Source organism: Panulirus ornatus, chromosome 5 (genome assembly GCF_036320965.1).
Source record: "Panulirus ornatus isolate Po-2019 chromosome 5, ASM3632096v1, whole genome shotgun sequence".
NCBI classification, from domain to species: domain Eukaryota; kingdom Metazoa; phylum Arthropoda; class Malacostraca; order Decapoda; family Palinuridae; genus Panulirus; species Panulirus ornatus.
Genome location: NC_092228.1, coordinates 42,074,991 through 42,093,471, shown reverse-complemented (window position 1 = coordinate 42,093,471; position 18,481 = coordinate 42,074,991). Strand labels below are relative to the sequence as shown.

Here is an 18,481-nt window from a genome sequence, read left to right as displayed (position 1 = left end):
GTATACATGGAGTGTTCAGTGTTGTAAATGGAAATGGTGAAGAGCTTGTAGATTTATGTGTTGAAAAAGGACTGGTGATTGGGAATACCTGGTTTAAAAAGCGAGATATACATAAGTATACGTATGTAAGTAGGAGAGATGGCCAGAGAGCGTTATTGGATTACGTGTTAATTGATAGACGCACGAAAGAGAGACTTTTGGATGTTAATGTGCTGAGAGGTGCAACTGGAGGGATGTCTGATCATTATCTTGTGGAAGCAAAGGTGAAGATTTGTGGGGGTTTTCAGAAAAGAAGAGAGAATGTTGGGGTGAAGAGAGTGGTGAGAGTAAGTGAGCTTGGGAAGGAGACTTGTGTGTGAGGAAGTACCAGGAGAGACTGAGTACAGAATGGAAAAAGGTGAGAACAAAGGAGGTAAGGGGAGTGGGGGAGGAATGGGATGTATTTGGGGAAGCAGTGATGGCTTGCGCAAAAGATGCTTGTGGCATGAGAAGCGTGGGAGGTGGGTTGATTAGAAAAGGTAGTGAGTGGTGGAATGAAGAAGTAAGATTATTAGTGAAAGAGAAGAGAGAGGCATTTGAATGATTTTTGCAGGGAAAAAATGCAAATGAGTGGGAGAGGTATAAAAGAAAGAGGCAGGAGGTCAAGAGAAAGGTGCAAGAGGTGAAAAAGAGGGTAAATGAGAGTTGGGGTGAGAGAGTATCATTAAATTTCAGGGAGAATAAAAAGATGTTTTGGAAGGAGATAAATAAAGTGCGTAAGACAAGGGAGCAAATGGGAACTTCAGTGAAGGGGGCTAATGGGGAGGTGATAACAAGTAGTGGTGATGTGAGAAGGAGATGGAGTGAGTATTTTGAAGGTTTGTTGAATGTATTTGATGAGAGTGGCAGATGTGGGGTGTCTTGGTCGAGGTGGTGTGCAAAGTGAGAGGGTTGGGGAGAATGATTTGGTAAATAGAGAAGAGGTAGTAAAAGCTTTACAGAAGATGAAAGCCATCAAAGCAGCAGGTTTGGATGGCATTGCAGTGGAATTTATTAAAAAAGGGGGTGACTGTATTGTTGACTGGTTGGTAAGGTTATTTAATGTATGTATGATTCATGGTGAGGTGCCTGAGGATTGGCGGAATGCTTGCATAGTGCCATTGTACAAAGGCAAAGGGGATAAGAGTGAGTGCTCAAATTACAGAGGTATAAGTTTGTTGAGTATTCCTGGTAAATTATATGGGAGGGTATTGATTGAGAGGGTGAAGGCATGTACAGAGCATCAGATTGGGGAAGAACAGTGTGGTTTCAGAAGTGGTAGAGGATTTGTGGATCAGGTGTTTGCTTTGAAGAATGTATGCGAGAAATACTTAGAAAAACAAATGGATTTGTATGTAGCATTTATGGATCTGGAGAAGGCATATGATAGAGTTGATAGAGATGCTCTGTGGAAGGTATTAAGAATATATGGTGTGGGAGGCAAGTTGTTAGAAGCAGTGAAAAGTTTTTATCGAGGATGTAAGGCATGTGTGCGTGTAGGAAGAGAGGAAAGTGATTGGTTTTCAGTGAATGTAGGTTTGCGGCAGGGGTGTGTGATGTCTCCATGGTTGTTTAATTTGTTTATGGATGGGGTTGTTAGGGAGGTGAATGCAAGAGTTTTGGAAAGAGGGGCAAGTATGCAGTCTGTTGTGGATGATAGAACTTTGGAAGTGAGCCAGTTGTTGTTCACTGATGATACAGCGCTAGTGGCTGATTCGTGTGAGAAACTGCAGAAGCTGGTGACTGAGTTTGGTAAAGTGTGTGAAAGAAGAAACCTGAGAGTAGATGTGAATTAGAGCAAGGTTATTAGGTACAGTAGGGTTGAGGGACAAGTCAATTGGGAGGTAAGTTTGAATGGAGAAAAACTGGAGGAAGTGAAGTGTTTTAGATATCTGGGAGTGGATTTGGCAGCGGATGGAACCATGGAAGCGAAAGTGAATCATAGGGTGGGGGAGGGGGCGAAAATTCTGGGAGCATTGAAGAAAGTGTGGAAGTCGAGAACATTATCTTGGGAAGTAAAAATTGGTATGTTTGAAGGAATAGTGGTTCCAACAATTTTATAAGGTTGCAAGGCGTGGGCTGTAGAGAGTTGTGCGGAGGAGGGTCGATGTGTTGGAAATGAGATGTTTAAGGACAATATGTGGTGTGAGGTGGTTTGATCAAGCAAGTAATGAAAGGGTAAGAGAGATGTGTGGTAATAAAAAGAGTGTGGTTGAGAGAGCAGAAGAAGGTGTTTTGAAATGGTTTGGTCACATGGAGAGAATGAGTGAGGAAAGATTGACCAAGAGGATATATGTGTCAGAGGTGGAGGGAATGAGGAGAAGTAGAAGACCAAATTGGAGGTGGAAGGGTGGAGTGAAAAAGATTTTGAGCTATCGGGGCCTGAACATGCAGGAGGGTGAAAGGCGGGCAAGGAATAGAGTGAATTGGAACGATGTGTTATACCGGGGTCGATGTGCTGTCAATGGATTGAACCAGGGCATGTGAAGCGTCTGGGGTAAACCATGGAAAGTTTTGTGGGCCCTCGATATGGAAAGGGAGCTGTGTTTTTGGTGCATTATACATGACAGCTAGAGACTGAGTGTGAACGAATGTGGCCTTTGTTGTCCTTTCCTAGCGCTACCTCACGCGCATGTGGGGAAAGGGGGTTGTCATTTCATGTGTGGCAGGGTGGCAACGGGAATGAATGAAGGCAGCAAGTATGAATTATGTACATGTGTATATATGTATATGTCAGTGTATGTATATATATGTATATGTTGAAATGTATAGGTATGGATATGTGCGTGTGTGGATGTGTATGTATATGGAGGTGTATGTGGGTGGATTGGGCCATTCTTTCGTCTGTTTCCTTGCATATATATGTGCATGTCTGGGCATTTATGTATATATATATATATATATATGTATATGAGTGGATGGGCCATTCATCATCTGTTTCCTGGCACCACCTCGCTGATGTGGGAAATGGTGATCAATTATAATGAATGAAAATTCTGGGAGCATTGAAGAATGTGTGGAAGTCGAGAACATTATCTCGGAAAGCAAAAATGGGTATGTTTGAAGGAATAGTGGTTCCAACAATGTTGTATGGTTGCAAGGCGTGGGCTATGGATAGAGTTGTGCGCAGGAGGGGGGATGTGCTGGAAATGAGATGTTTGAGGACAACGTGTGGTGTGAGGTGGTTTGATCGAGTAAGTAATGTAAGGGTAAGAGAGATGTGTGGAAATAAAAAGAGCGTGGGTGAGAGAGCAGAAGAGGGTGTTTTGAAATGGTTTGGTCACATGGAGAGAATGAGTGAGGAAAGATTGACCAAGAGGATATATGTGTCGGAGGTGGAGGGAACGAGGAGAAGTGATAGACCAAATTGGAGGTGGAAAGATAGAGTGAAAAAGATTTTGAGTGATCGGGGCCTGAACATGCAGGAGGGTGAAAGGCGGGCAAGGAATAGAGTGAATTGGATCGATGTGGTATACCGGGGTTGACGTGCTGTCAGTGGATTGAATCAGAGCATGTGAAGCGTCTGGGATAAACCATGGAAGGTTGTGTGGGGCCTGGATGTGGAAAGGGAGCTGTGGTTTCGGGCATTATTGCATGACAGCTGGAGACTGAGTGTAAACGAATGGGGCCTTTGTTGTCTTTTCCTAGCGCTACCTCGCATACATGAGGGGGGAGGGGGATGGTATTCCATGTGTGGCGAGGTGGCGATGGGAATGAATAAAGGCAGACAGTGTGAATTGTGTGCATGGGTATATATGTATGTGTCTGGGTGTATATATATATGTGTACATTGAGATGTATAGGTATGTATATTTGCGTGTGTGGACGTGTGTGTATATACATGTGTATGGGGGTGGGTTGGGCCATTTTTTTTTTCTGTTTCCTTGTGCTACCTCGCAAATGCGGGAGACAGCGACAAAGCAAAATAAATAAATAATATGTATATATATATATATGTCTATATATATATATATATATATATATATATATATATATATATATATATATATATATTTTTTTTTTTTTGCTTTGTCGCTGTCTCCCGCGTTTGCGAGGTAGCGCAAGGAAACAGACGAAAGAAATGGCCCAACCCAGCCCCATACACATGTATATACATACGTCCACACACGCAAATATACATACCTACACAGCTTTCCATGGTTTACCCCAGACGCTTCACATGCCCTGATTCAATCCACTGACAGCACGTCAACCCTGGTATACCACATCGATCCAATTCACTCTATTCCTTGCCCTCCTTTCACCCTCCTGCATGTTCAGGCCCCGATCACACAAAATCTTTTTCACTCCATCTTTCCACCTCCAATTTGGTCTCCCACTTCTCCTCGTTCCCTCCACCTCCGACACATATATCCTCTTGGTCAATCTTTCCTCACTCATTCTCTCCATGTGACCAAACCATTTCAAAACACCCTCTTCTGCTCTCTCAACCACGCTCTTTTTATTTCCACACATCTCTCTTACCCTTACGTTACTTACTCGATCAAACCACCTCACACCACACATTGTCCTCAAACATCTCATTTCCAGCACATCCATCCTCCTGCGCACAACTCTATCCATAGTCCACGCCTCGCAACCATACAACATTGTTGGAACCACTATTCCTTCAAACATACCCATTTTTGCTTTCCGAGATAATGTTCTCGACTTCCACACATTCTTCAAGGCTCCCAGGATTTTCGCCCCCTCCCCCACCCTATGATCCTCTTCCGCTTCCATGTTTCCATCCGCTGCCAGATCCACTCCCAGATATCTAAAACACTTTACTTCCTCCAGTTTTTCTCCATTCAAACTTACCTCCCAATTGACTTGACCCTCAACCCTACTGTACCTAATAACCTTGCTCTTATTTACATTAACTCTTAACTTTCTTCTTTCACACACTTTACCAAACTCAGTCACCAGCTTCTGCAGTTTCTCACATGAATCAGCCACCAGCGCTGTATCATCAGCAAACAACAACTGACTCACTTCCCAAGCTCTCTCATCCACAACAGACTTCATTCTTGCCCCTCTTTACAAAACTCTTGCATTCACCTCCCTAACAACCCCATCCATAAACAAATTAAACAACCATGGAGACATCACACACCCCTGCCGCAAACCTACATTCACTGAGAACCAATCACTTTCCTCTCTTCCTACACGTACACATGCCTTACATCCTCGATAAAAACTTTTCACTGCTTCTAACAACTTGCCTCCCACACCATATATTCTTAATACCTTCCACAGAGCATCTCTATCAACTCTATCATATGCCTTCTCCAGATCCATAAATGCTACATACAAATCCATTTGCTTTTCTAAGTATTTCTCACATACATTCTTCAAAGCAAACACCTGATCCACACATCCTCTACCACTTCTGAAACCACCCACACTGCTCTTCCCCAATCTGATGCTCTGTACATGCCTTCACCCTCTCAATCAATACCCTCCCATATAATTTACCAGGAATACTCAAAAAAGTTATACCTCTGTAATTTGAGCACTCACTCTTATCCCCTTTGCCTTTGTACAATGGCACTATGCACGCATTCCGCCAATCCTCAGGCACCTCACCATGAGTCATACATACATTAAATAACCTTACCAACCAGTCAACTATACAGTCACCCCCTTTTTTAATAAATTCCACTGCAATACCATCCAAACCTGCTGCCTTGCCGGCTTTCATCTTCCGCAAAGCTTTTACTACCTCTTCTCTGTTTACCAAATCATTTTCCCCAACCCTCTCACTTTGCACACCACCTCGACCAAGACACCCTATATCTGCCACTCTGTCATCAAACACATTCAACAAACCTTCAAAATATTCACTCCATCTTCTTCTCACATCACCACTACTTGTTATCACCTCCCCATTAGCGCCCTTCACTGAAGTTCCCATTTGCTCCCTTGTCTTACGCACTTTATTTACCTCCTTCCAGAACATCTTTTTATTCTCCCTAAAATTTAATGATACTCTCTCACCCCAACTCTCATTTGCCCTCTTTTTCACCTCTTGCACCTTTCTCTTGACCTTCTGTCTCTTTCTTTTATACATCTCCCACTCAATTGCATTTTTTCCCTGCAAAAATCGTCCAAATGCCTCTCTCTTCTCTTTCACTAATAATCTTACTTCTTCATCCCACCACTCACTACCCTTTCTAATCAACCCACCTCCCATGCTTCTCATGCCACAAGCATCTTTTGCGCAATCCATCACTGGTTCCCTAAATACATCCCATTCCTCCCCCACTCCCCTTACTTCCATTGTTCTCACCTTTTTCCATTCTGTACTCAGTCTCTCCTGGTACTTCCTCACACAAGTCTCCTTCCCAAGCTCACTTACTCTCACCACCCTCTTCATCCCAACATTCACTCTTCTTTTCTGAAAACCCATACAAATCTTCACCTTAGCCTCCACAAGATAATGATCAGACATCCCTCCAGTTGCACCTCTCAACACATTTACATCCAAAAGTCTCTCTTTCGCACGCCTGTCAATTAACACGTAATCCAATAACGCTCTCTGGCCATCTCTCCTACTTACATACGTATACTTATGTATATCTCGCTTTTTAAACCAGGTATTCCCAATCACCAGTCCTTTTTCAGCACATAAATCTACAAGCTCTTCACCATTTCCATTTACAACACTGAACACCCCATGTATACCAATTATTCCCTCAACTGCCACATTACTCACCTTTGCATTCAAATCACCCATCACTATAACCCGGTCGCGTGCATCAAAACCACTAACACTCTCATTCAGCTGCTCCCAAAACACTTGCCTCTCATGATCTTTCTTCTCATGCCCAGGTGCATATGCACCAATAATCACCCATCTCTCTCCATCAACTTTCAGTTTACCCATATTAATCGAGAATTTACTTTCTTACACTCTATCACATACTCCCACAACTCCTGTTTCAGGAGTACTGCTACTCCTTCCCTTGCTCTTGTCCTCTCACTAACCCCTGACTTTACTACCAAGACATTCCCAAACCACTCTTCCCCTTTACCCTTGAGCTTCATTTCACTCAGAGCCAAAACATCCAGGTTCCTTTCCTCAAACATACTACCTATATATATATATATATATATATATATATATATATATATATATATATATATATTTTTTTTGCTTTGTCGCTGTCTCCCGTGTTTGCGAGGTAGCGCAAGGAAACAGACGAAAGAAATGGCCCAACCCACCCCCATACACATGTATATACATACATCCACACACGCAAATATACATACCTACACAGCTTTCCATGGTTTACCCCAGACGCTTCACATGCCTTGATTCAATCCACTGACAGCACGTCAACCCCGGTATACCACATCGCTCCAATTCACTCTATTCCTTGCCCTCCTTTCACCCTCCTGCATGTTCAGGCCCCGATCACACAAAATCTTTTTCACTCCATCTTTCCACCTCCAATTTGGTCTCCCTCTTCTCCTCGTTCCCTCCACCTCCGACACATATATCCTCTTGGTCAATCTTTCCTCACTCATTCTCTCCATGTGACCAAACCATTTCAAAACACCCTCTTCTGCTCTCTCAACCACGCTCTTTTTATTTCCACACATCTCTCTTACCCTTACGTTACTTAATCGATCAAACCACCTCACACCACACATTGTCCTCAAACATCTCATTTCCAGCACATCCATCCTCCTGCGCACAACTCTATCCATAGTCCACGCCTCGCAACCATACAACATTGTTGGAACCACTATTCCTTCAAACATACCCATTTTTGCTTTCCGAGATAATGTTCTCGACTTCCACACATTCTTCAAGGCTCCCAGAATTTTCGCCCCCTCCCCCACCCTATGATCCACATCCGCTGCCAGATCCACTCCCAGATATCTAAAACACTTCACTTCCTCCAGTTTTTCTCCATTCAAACTCACCTCCCAATTGACTTGACCCACAACCCTACTGTACCTAATAACCTTGCTCTTATTCACATTTACTTTTAACTTTCTTCTTTCACACACTTTACCAAACTCAGTCACCAGCTTCTGCAGTTTCTCACATGAATCAGCCACCAGCGCTGTATCATCAGCGAACAACAACTGACTCACTTCCCAAGCTCTCTCATCCCCAACAGACTTCATACTTGCCCCTCTTTCCAAAACTCTTGCATTCACCTCCCTAACAACCCCATCCATAAACAAATTAAACAACCATGGAGACATCACACACCCCTGCCGCAAACCTACATTCACTGAGAACCAATCACTTTCCTCTCTTCCTACACGTACACGTGCCTTACATCCTCGATAAAAACTTTTCACTGCTTCTAACAACTTGCCTCCCACACCATATATTCTTAATACCTTCCACAGAGCATCTCTATCAACTCTATCATATGCCTTCTCCAGATCCATAAATGCTACATACAAATCCATTTGCTTTTCTAAGTATTTCTCACATACATTCTTCAAAGCAAACACCTGATCCACACATCCTCTACCACTTCTGAAACCACCCACACTGCTCTTCCCCAATCTGATGCTCTGTACATGCCTTCACCCTCTCAATCAATACCCTCCCATATAATTTGCCAGGAATGCTCAACAAACTTATACCTCTGTAATTTGAGCACTCACTCTTATCCCCTTTGCCTTTGTACAATGGCACTATGCAAGCATTCCGCCAATCCTCAGGCACCTCACCATGAGTCATACATACATTAAATAACCTTACCAACCAGTCAACCATACAGTCACCCCCTTTTTTAATAAATTCCACTGCAATACCATCCGAACCTGCTGCCTTGCCGGCTTTCATCTTCCACAAAGCTTTTACTACCTCTTCTCTGTTTACCAAATCATTTTCCCTAACCCTCGCACTTTGCACACCACCTCGACCAAAACACCCTATATCTGCCACTCTATCATCAAACACATTCAACAAACCTTCAAAATACTCACTCCATCTCCTTCTCACATCACCACTACTTGTTATCACCTCCCCATTTGCGCCCTTCACTGAAGTTCCCATTTGCTCCCTTGTCTTACGCACTTTATTTACCTCCTTCCAGAACATATTTTTATTCTCCCTAAAATTTAATGATACTCTCTCACCCCATCTCTCATTTGCCCTTTTTTTCACCTCTTGCACCTTTCTCTTGACCTCCTGTCTCTTTCTTTTATACGTCTCCCACTCAGTTTCATTTTTTCCCTGCAAAAATCGTCCAAATGCCTCTCTCTTCTCTTTCACTAATACTCTTACTTCTTCATCCCACCACTCACTACCCTTTCTAATCAACCCGCCTCCCACTCTTCTCATAATATATATATATATATATATATATACATTATTGTTATTATTATTTTGCTTTTTTGCTGTCTCCCGCGTTAGCGAGGTAGCGCAGGGAAACAACCCACCCACATACACATGTATATACATACACATCCACATACGCAAATATACATACCTATACATCTCAATGTATACATATATATACACACACAGACATATACATATATACACATGTACATAATTCATGCTGTCTGCCTTTATTCATTCTCATCGCCACCTCGCCACACATGAAATAACAAACCCCCCCCCCCTCTCATGTGTGCGAGGTAGTGCTAGGTAAAGACAACAAAGGCCCCATTCGTTCACGCTCAGTCTCTAGCTGTCATGTAATAATGCACCAATACCACAGCTCCCTTTCCACATCCAGGCCCCACAGAACTTTCCATAGTTTACCCCAGATGCTTCACATGCCCTGGTTCAATCCATTGACGGCACGTCGACCCCGGTATACCACATCGTTCCATTTCACTCTATTCCTTGCACGCCTTTCACCCTCCAGCATGTTCAGGCCCCAATCACTCAAAATCTTTTTCACTCCATCTTTCCACCTCCAATTTGGTCTCCCACTTCTCCTCGTTCCCTCCACCTTTGACACATATATCTTCTTTGTCAATCTTTCCTCACTCATTCTCTCCATGTGACCAAACCATTTCAAAACACCCTCTTCTGCTCTCTCAACCACACTCTTTTTATTGCCACACATCTCTCTTACCCTATTATTACTTACTCATCAAACCACCTCACACCACATATTGTCCTCACACATCTCATTTCCAGCACTTCCACCCTCCTGCGCACAACTCTATCCATAGCCCACACTATTTTTTTTTTTTTTTTTTCATACTATTCGCCATTTCCCGCGTTTGCGAGGTAGCGTTAAGAACAGAGGACTGGGCCTTAGAGGGAAAATCCTCACCTGGCCCCCTTCTCTGTTCCTTCTTTTGGAAAATCAAAAAAAAAAAACGAGAGGGGAGGATTTCCAGCCACCCGCTCCCTCCCCTTTTAGTCGCCTTCTACGACACGCAGGGAATACGTGGGAAGTATTCTTTCTCCCCTATCCCCAGGGATAAGCCCACACTATATATTTATTTATTTATATTTATTATACTTTGTCGCTGTCTCCTGTGTTAGTGAGGTAGCATAAGGAAACAAACAAAAGAATGGCCCAAACCACCCACATACACATGTATATACTTAAACGCACATATACATACTTATACATTTCAACGTATACATACATATGCATACACAGACATATACACATGTACATATTCATACTTGCTGCCTTTGTCCATTACCGCTGTCACCATGCCATGCATGAAATGGTATTCCCCCTCCCCCTGCGCGCGTGCAAGGTAGCACAAGGAAAAGACAGCAAAGGCCATATTTGTTTACACTCAGTCTCTAGCTGTCATGTGTAATGCACCAAAAACACCAGGTGTTACTGGGCTCGAACTGCTCTAGATTACACCGTGAGTGAAAAGTCACCTTTGGTAAGGCAAAGAATTTAATCCAAAGGTGTGTATGTTTCCTTGCTTCTGGAATTAGTGGAGCCTTGGGCTGCCGGACCCTTTAGAAAGGTCGTGGGTAGATGTGGAACTTCTTTTGTAATTAAGATTTTTGTTGGATGTTGTTAATACTTTCTTGAGATAGGTTGACTCAATTATCGTATAGTTTAGCTACTTGGATTGGACAGGTATTCCTCATGCTTCCTCTGTTAGAGTGCAGAAATCCACATCATATCTTCAACAATAACCAGATTGAATCTTACTGGTAAGCACATCAATTGCTCAATTATCTTTTCAGGAGGGAGACGTCATTACCCTCACCCAGCGAATTGATGAGAACTGGTTTGAGGGTTCTCTTAACGGGAAGACTGGACTGTTCCCTGTGACGTATGTCAATGTGATGGTGCCTCTCCCATAAGTTTCTCTCCATATTACCCCTGCATCCTTCCCTACTGAGACCCAGGGGCTCCTTATTTCACTGGAAACAGATTGTTCTAGAATTTGATTGTTGTTGTTATGATAGCATAATGAAGATGTAGATTATCTTTATAAGAACTGTTTACTTAAAAGAAATAGAGAGGAGTTTACAAGTTTCCTATACCTTCTTTTTTAGATCAGAGTGAATCATTTTAAAGGAAATTGTTTTTAATATTAGGATGAATTAATGTGTAAATAACCATGATGCAAAATATTGTCTTTGGTACTCTTCTTTATTGTAAAAGAATAAAAGGTGTAATATGTAAAACAGTATCATTTTTTTTCTCTTAAAATTGTAATTGTAATTCAACTGTATTCACTTACAAAAGTTTTGGTTTTAGAAATCATAGCTAAAAAGTCACTAACGAAGGATGAGTGAAGTTGTAACACAGTAACCAATGTTCACTAACTATGAAAAGCTTGGTGATTTAGTGTGATTCTTGTTATATATTTATTTTTTTACATATATGCTCTTTTTTATGTTGATTATTGCTGTAAAGAGACATTACAATAAGGCAAACAAGGTTGTTGCAGCAAGGATGTAAATAACAGTTACCCTTTTCCGTTTTAAGATTAATGATAAAACCTTTCAGTTAAATGCAGGCATCTGCTGGAAAGGTTCTGGCATTCCTTCTTGTCATTTCATTTAGTTGTACGCTTGAGATTCTGCTGTTAAGGAATAGATTTCCTTATTCTGTTTGTACTTTTGAATCAGGAATGGTAATAACCTTCTCTTTAGAGGTTTTGTCATTAGCAAATAATTCATGTCAAAATTAGATTGATTTACCTTTGCATGTTATGTGCAGCTATAGCAGATTATGTTTTGGTCATGTGGAATGTGGGGTAGTACCTTGCACTTAAGAATTGTCTTGTTTTCACCATTTTTTCCAGCTATAAGCATATACTAATATATATATATTCAGATGATATTAGACTCGATATGGGATTTGCTAATTCAAGAATTTTTATTCTGATGAATCTTATAACTTGTGTTAGTGACAAAGTTGAGGAAAAAAGAAATTATCATTTATAGTTGTGTAACTTAAACCACATTGAGGTTCAGTGTAGGAAAATTACTGTACACCCACTTTCCGTTTATCATGTGAACCAAAATTATAATGTGCATGATGTGGAGATTCTTACACTGGCAGTTCATATTTGGTCACCACATAGTTAAAATCACAAATCGGTGGCTTCTGTGATGAGAAGTCTAAAGGTTGTCACTTTTGTATCGTGTATATATCAGTGGACTATATGCCTTTTTTCATTTAAAACAACACATTCATGCCCATATTGCAACTTCAGTGTAGTGACAAACTGCCCAATGCTGTTTTAGTTCAGACTTTGACATTATTGTGGCCATCTCAGAATGTATTAAAGCCAGCAATATCCTCTCATAAGATTTGTGTCTTTGAAGAGACAATTCATAGTGCTACTGAATTATAGTCAGGCATGTGCTGTAAAGAGATACAATCAAGAACATTATTATATACAAGAACACCAATTTGATCATTTGTTTTTCATATTTGGATCATGTTGATATAATCATAGTGTACGGTGCTGCCTTCTTTCATGTACCTTTGATTTATTAAGTAAAAAAAAAAGTCTCATGAAAATTTGTTATTTTATACACGCATATAAACCTGATGATTTCTCTCTGAAGCCTTCCCACTGCAGCATGTTAATTAACGTCAGTTTGTATGTTGTCTACCACCTTTGTTGTTCTACTTACAGCTGACTTTTTCATTGGTCCTGCTTACTTTTTTACTGGTGAACATGGAAGTGGGTTGGTGTAGAAACCTTCATATTTTCATGTTGGTAATACTTTAGTTTGTATATATTTTTAGGCTGCTTATTTCTTATAAGAAATGAATTATTTCATTAAATATGCAATATTTGGGATTGTATCAGCATATTACTGTATACATGTGTTTGTGCATAATTCCTTATCATTGTGTGACATTCCACTATGTGGAATGGGCACTGTGTTTGTGTTAACCTTGGAAGTAAACAAGTAAAATTCTACATAGGTTTCCCTTTTCGTAATAAAAAGCATAGATCTTGAGGCATGCATGCATTGTAACTGTGATTTACATAAGTTGTGTGATAACCAAAAACAAACTGTTGCCATTTACATATTCACAGTTCTTAATAGCAATGCATGGCTGATGTCTGTGTAATGCTTTAAAACTGCTCTTCTGGTATTTCTCAAAATTTGTAGTCCTTAGTTTCAGTAATTCATAACATTATATTTAAATTCAGTGTAATTAAGAATTGTTATCATATTTATAGTCTTGGTGCATATCAGTTTTTGCTGTGCACCAGCATTGGTACCTAAAATTGTTGGAGAGAGATGTTTTCCTTTCACAGAGAATATATACGACTGGAGTTGGGAGTGAATAAGCACTCTTAACAGGAGTTTACACTGTAAATTGGAGGATGCTCCCATGGGTCTAAGTGGAAGGTTATGATGAGAGGATAACCAAAGTCACATTGACTATTGTCCCACTGATAATGGATGAACCTGATCCTATTTCACTTTTGATTACCACATTATGAAACTCGCTAAATTTTAGGAAATCCTTAGCAAAGAAAACACTTAAGTTACGAATCTCGTAGTAACCAGCATAAAGTTCACTTTCACATTCTGTGAACAAAAAATTTGATTTAATGGAGGGATGCTGGATGACTCAGATTTTCCCTATTTATTGTCCCTGTCATTGGCAGGTAACCTTGTTCTATTGTCATCGAGACTGTTATCAAAATTATGTGATGATATTTTAAGATACATCTAATTTCATGATGTAGGTAGATATCTTCATGAATGAAATGAGCAGCAGAGGGAGGCATTTGCTGTCCCAGAATCTGTTTAGAATACTTTTAACATTTAACAGGTTCCACATGCAGATACGAGCATCATTGTTCCATACAAAAGTGACTTAGCTGCCTGCTGCTCAGTCTGCTGCCATGTTACTCATGTAATGTTCTTAGAGTCCTCATTATGAGGAATACTGCATTAATATTGTCAAATATTATCCATAGCTAAATAACCTTCTCATGATTGAACAGCAAAGATATTGCAAATGTCATTTTGCTCTGTCTGAGCATGAATTGTATAACGAGTCAACTTTAGTCAGCGATTGGTTTTTTACAAAATAGTAAAATGCGATCACTGCAATAATGATGCACAGTTTTCTCTTTAAGCACCGAGATGAAGTGGACTTATCATCAGTGACAGGGCATCAGTGTTATTCTCAAATCCTAGTGTCTTTGAAAAGTCAGCCAATTGTTGTATATGTAATATTGTGATGTTTTATGTGTCTCAGATGTTAAGTGATGAACTTCGAAATTGTGTTGAGGTTGGGAATGTATGCCTTTATAAAGTTATATTATGCTGAGTGGAGATGTGAGGAAGGTCTTTCTGTTTTATAACTTGGAATTCTTACTCAGCTGGTTGTCTGTCTGTCATGCCTTTGCCACTAGATTTTTGTAAAATGTATTACTTGGCTAGGTACCTACAGATTAATTTGAATAAAGAAAGAATTTTTTTGGCATATTGATAGCAAATTAGCAAGGATAGAATGAGATTGGAAATATAGTACTTGGTCAGTTTTGTAGGAATTTACATATTTTTGGCACATGTTATTATAAGAAACCAGTGAAGAGTGTATTTATGAGTAATTTCATTGATATTCATTCCAGCTTTACACACGTAAATCATTATCATAAACATTGTTATATCTGGTTTAAAGCTAGATTTGTACTGTTATGTCTTATTTAAAGCTAGCTTTGTGATGCTAGGAATTCTTTAGTTGTCCATGACAGGTTTGAATATATTAGATGAGAATAAGATGGCAATACAATTGTTATGAGTAGAATTATCAGTGCTAAAAGATTAAAGATGAACAAAGTTAATTGGAGAAAATCATAATGTAGAATTTAATAGCTATAAAGTACATAATATTATAATCATACCTTTGAGGTTATGTTGTAAATAATTCAAGCCTTTATGTACCTATTTATTTAAGGAAGTGATTATTGTATGTCTCATTGTACATAGACCAAAGTTAGATGTGCTCTAGCCTAGTTGAGTTGGTAATGAAGATGGCTCTTTTGCCCACAAGACAGTTGACCTGTAAGTCTTTCTTTTTTTATCGAGTCAGTGAGCTGTCATTTTGACACTCAGTTTTGTATGATTAAGGCAAGTTAGGGCAGTTCTGCATCGTTCTCATTTCATTCCATCATAAGCAACTCTCTGAGGAGGGAGTGTGGCATTGACACAAACTGAAAAAAATGATCTGAAAGTTAAGGGATTGAGGTAATGAGACTTACTAGAGAAGTGTGCAAGTGATATGCACATACAGGCAGTGTGGTATCAATTTTCTCCTGTAGAGGACATACACGCGCGCACACACAGAGAAGTAGTTTGGTTTAATGCTATCATCTGGAGAATGAGACATATGCATTTCCTAAAATTATTTAAACTACCTGCAGAGTGTACCAATGACACACTCAAATCAGAGAGTATGGCTTTGGGTCCGTGATTTCGTAAGGCATAAGTTTCTACCGCATTTGGTTTACTGTCTGTACGTATCATTGGAATTCCATTAGATATTTTTTATGAGATTTTTGATGCCTGAGACCATCTGATAATGGTATAACTTAGCTGTTTCCTGGAATTATTATATTAATATACTATTTGAGTTTTGGGTTTACCTTCCAAACTAAAGGGCTGGTAATCAGTCACAGAGTATAAGAGGAGACATTGGAGATGTTTAATGTAAGTTAGTGTTGTGCAGTTTTGCAAGTGCTATTATTTGGTGGTACCAGTTGTAAGATGACTTTCCCTTCTTTCTTTTGTAGTAGAGAACATCTAATTAAGAATCCAAGATTGCTGTGAACATTCTCTAATCAAAATCTGCCTATCTTTATGGTCTAATACACTTCATGAAGAAACCACATCACAGATGTTCACTCTTCACCTTCCACTTTTTTCTCATTTTCAGCCTTTTTAAGTGTTGGACACATCTATATCCCCAACTTTGCAAACAATAATGTACAATGATATTCTTTGCAATAAGTCATTTACAGTGATATAAAATGATACCTTAAGTAATTATAATAGAAATATGAATATAGTGTTCACAGACTACTAGTCACTTATAAAAGATACTCATATAAAACGTTTTTAGATTATAATTCCATATGACAGTGACAGTTCCTTTCTATAAGGACAGAGGAGAGAATAGTCTGTTAGCACATTAATGTGACTGGCATAATACACAGAGCATGTACTTGTGGGAAGTTTACACTGAAAACTGTAAGTACTGATGCAGTGTGCTGTTCCATCTTTCATCACCCAAAAATTGCAACTTAACTAACAAAAGATTTATTGTGAAATGTTTCATCCCAGATATCACTGATCATATGTTAAACGGATGTGACTTAGCTTGCTTATCTCTTGTCTAATCTCTGTAGCCATCTTCTCTACTTCTCTTCATCTTCTCTGCCTTGCTGTATGTAACTGTTCCCCCTATCAATGTCCAAATCTTTTAGTGCTATTGAAACTTCTGTGACTAATGTCTGTACATGTGAAATAAACGTTGATGACATGATTTTAACTTTTTGTTCCCCTATGATGAATTTAAGTGATAAAGATTTGGGAAAACAGAGGAAGCAAACTCGGATCCACACAAAAGTGAAAGTACTTGGTGACAGGATTTCCAAGAGTATGCAGGTAGTAGTTGGTAGGCAGCCAGCGACCAGGGAGGTTTATTACCAGTACTACCCGCCTGGGTATCGGGAGGGTTGGTGACAGCTGCATAGTGAGCCAGGACTTAAGTGGGTGTCAATTTGCACTCCTTTGACCCAGGTAGCTGTCATTTCTTTCTGCCTCAGCCACATGTGGACTACTGGCACTGTCCACAAGCATACAGTCTCTCCCTGTCACCCATAATACTTGACAACGCTTAACACAACTCATTCTTCAAAGAAGTAGTCAGTACGAGCCTCTGCAAACACTGCATTAGAGTTGCCCTCTGCCAGTGGCTTCTAAAGGTTGAGGCACTAAAGGTTAAGGAGCTGCACTTGAGATCATTGGTTATCTGAAGGAGTTCCAGGAGGGAACAGACATCAGAAAGCTGAGAGTAAATGTGAATAGGAGCAAGGTTATTAGGTACAGTAGGTTGAGGGACAAGTCAATTGGGAGGTAAGTTTGAATGGAGAAAAACTGGAGGACATGAAGTGTTTTAGATGTCTGGGAGTGGATTTGGCAGCAGATGGAACCATGGAAGTGGAAGCGAATCATAGGGTGGGGGAGGGGGCGAAAGTTTTGGGAGCGTTGAAAAATGTGTGGAAGTCGAGAACATTATCTTGGAAAGCAAAAATGGGTATGTTTGAAGGAATAGTGGTTCCAACAATGTTAGATGGTTGTGAGGCGTGGGCTATAGATAGAGTTGTGAGGAGGAGGGTGGATGTGCTGGAAATGAGATATTTGAGGACAATATGTGGTGTGAGGTGGTTTGATCAAGTAAGTAATGAAAGGGTGAGAGAGATGGGTGGCAATAAAGAGTGTGATTGAGAGAGCAGAAGAGGGTGTTTTGAAATGGTTTGGGCACATGGAGAGAATGAGTGAGGAAAGATTGACAAAGAGGATATATGTGTCAGAGGTGGAGGGAACGAGAAGTGGGAGACCAAAATGGAGGTAGAAAGATGGAGTGAAAAAGATTTTGAGTGATTGGGGTCTGAACATGCAGAGAGTGAAAGGTGTGCAAGGAACAGAGTGAATTGGAATGATGTGGTATACCGGGGTCGACGTGCTGTCAATGGATTAAATCAGTGCATGTGAAGCGTTTGGGGTAAACCATGGAAAGTTCTGTGGGGCCTGGATGTGGAAAGGGAGCTGTGGTTTTGGTCCATTATACATGACAGCTAGAGACTGAGTGTGAACGAATGTGGCCTTTGTTGTCTTTTCCTAGCGCTACCTCACACACATGAGGGGGGGAGGGGGTTGTCATTTCATGTGTGGTGGGGTGGCGATGGGAATGAATAAGGGCAGACTATGCATTATGTACGTGTGTATATATGTATATGTCTGTGTGTGTATATATATGTATATGTGCTGTGT

General features: G+C 40.3%; 1 protein-coding gene across 10 annotated transcripts in view; it reads left to right on the top strand.

Moving 5' to 3' along the window:
- EndoA (SH3 domain containing GRB2 like, endophilin-A) overlaps positions 1 to 16,970 on the top strand; it is a 269,917-nt gene extending 252,947 nt beyond the window's left edge. For all 10 annotated transcript variants that reach the window (XM_071662140.1, XM_071662138.1, XM_071662135.1 and 7 more), the window contains one exon: positions 11,177 to 16,970. In XM_071662140.1, the coding sequence (XP_071518241.1) occupies positions 11,177 to 11,296 (120 nt within the window). In that variant the 3' untranslated portion in view covers positions 11,297 to 16,970. The remainder of the gene's footprint in view (positions 1 to 11,176) is intronic.
- Positions 16,971 to 18,481: the final 1,511 nt, after the last annotated feature.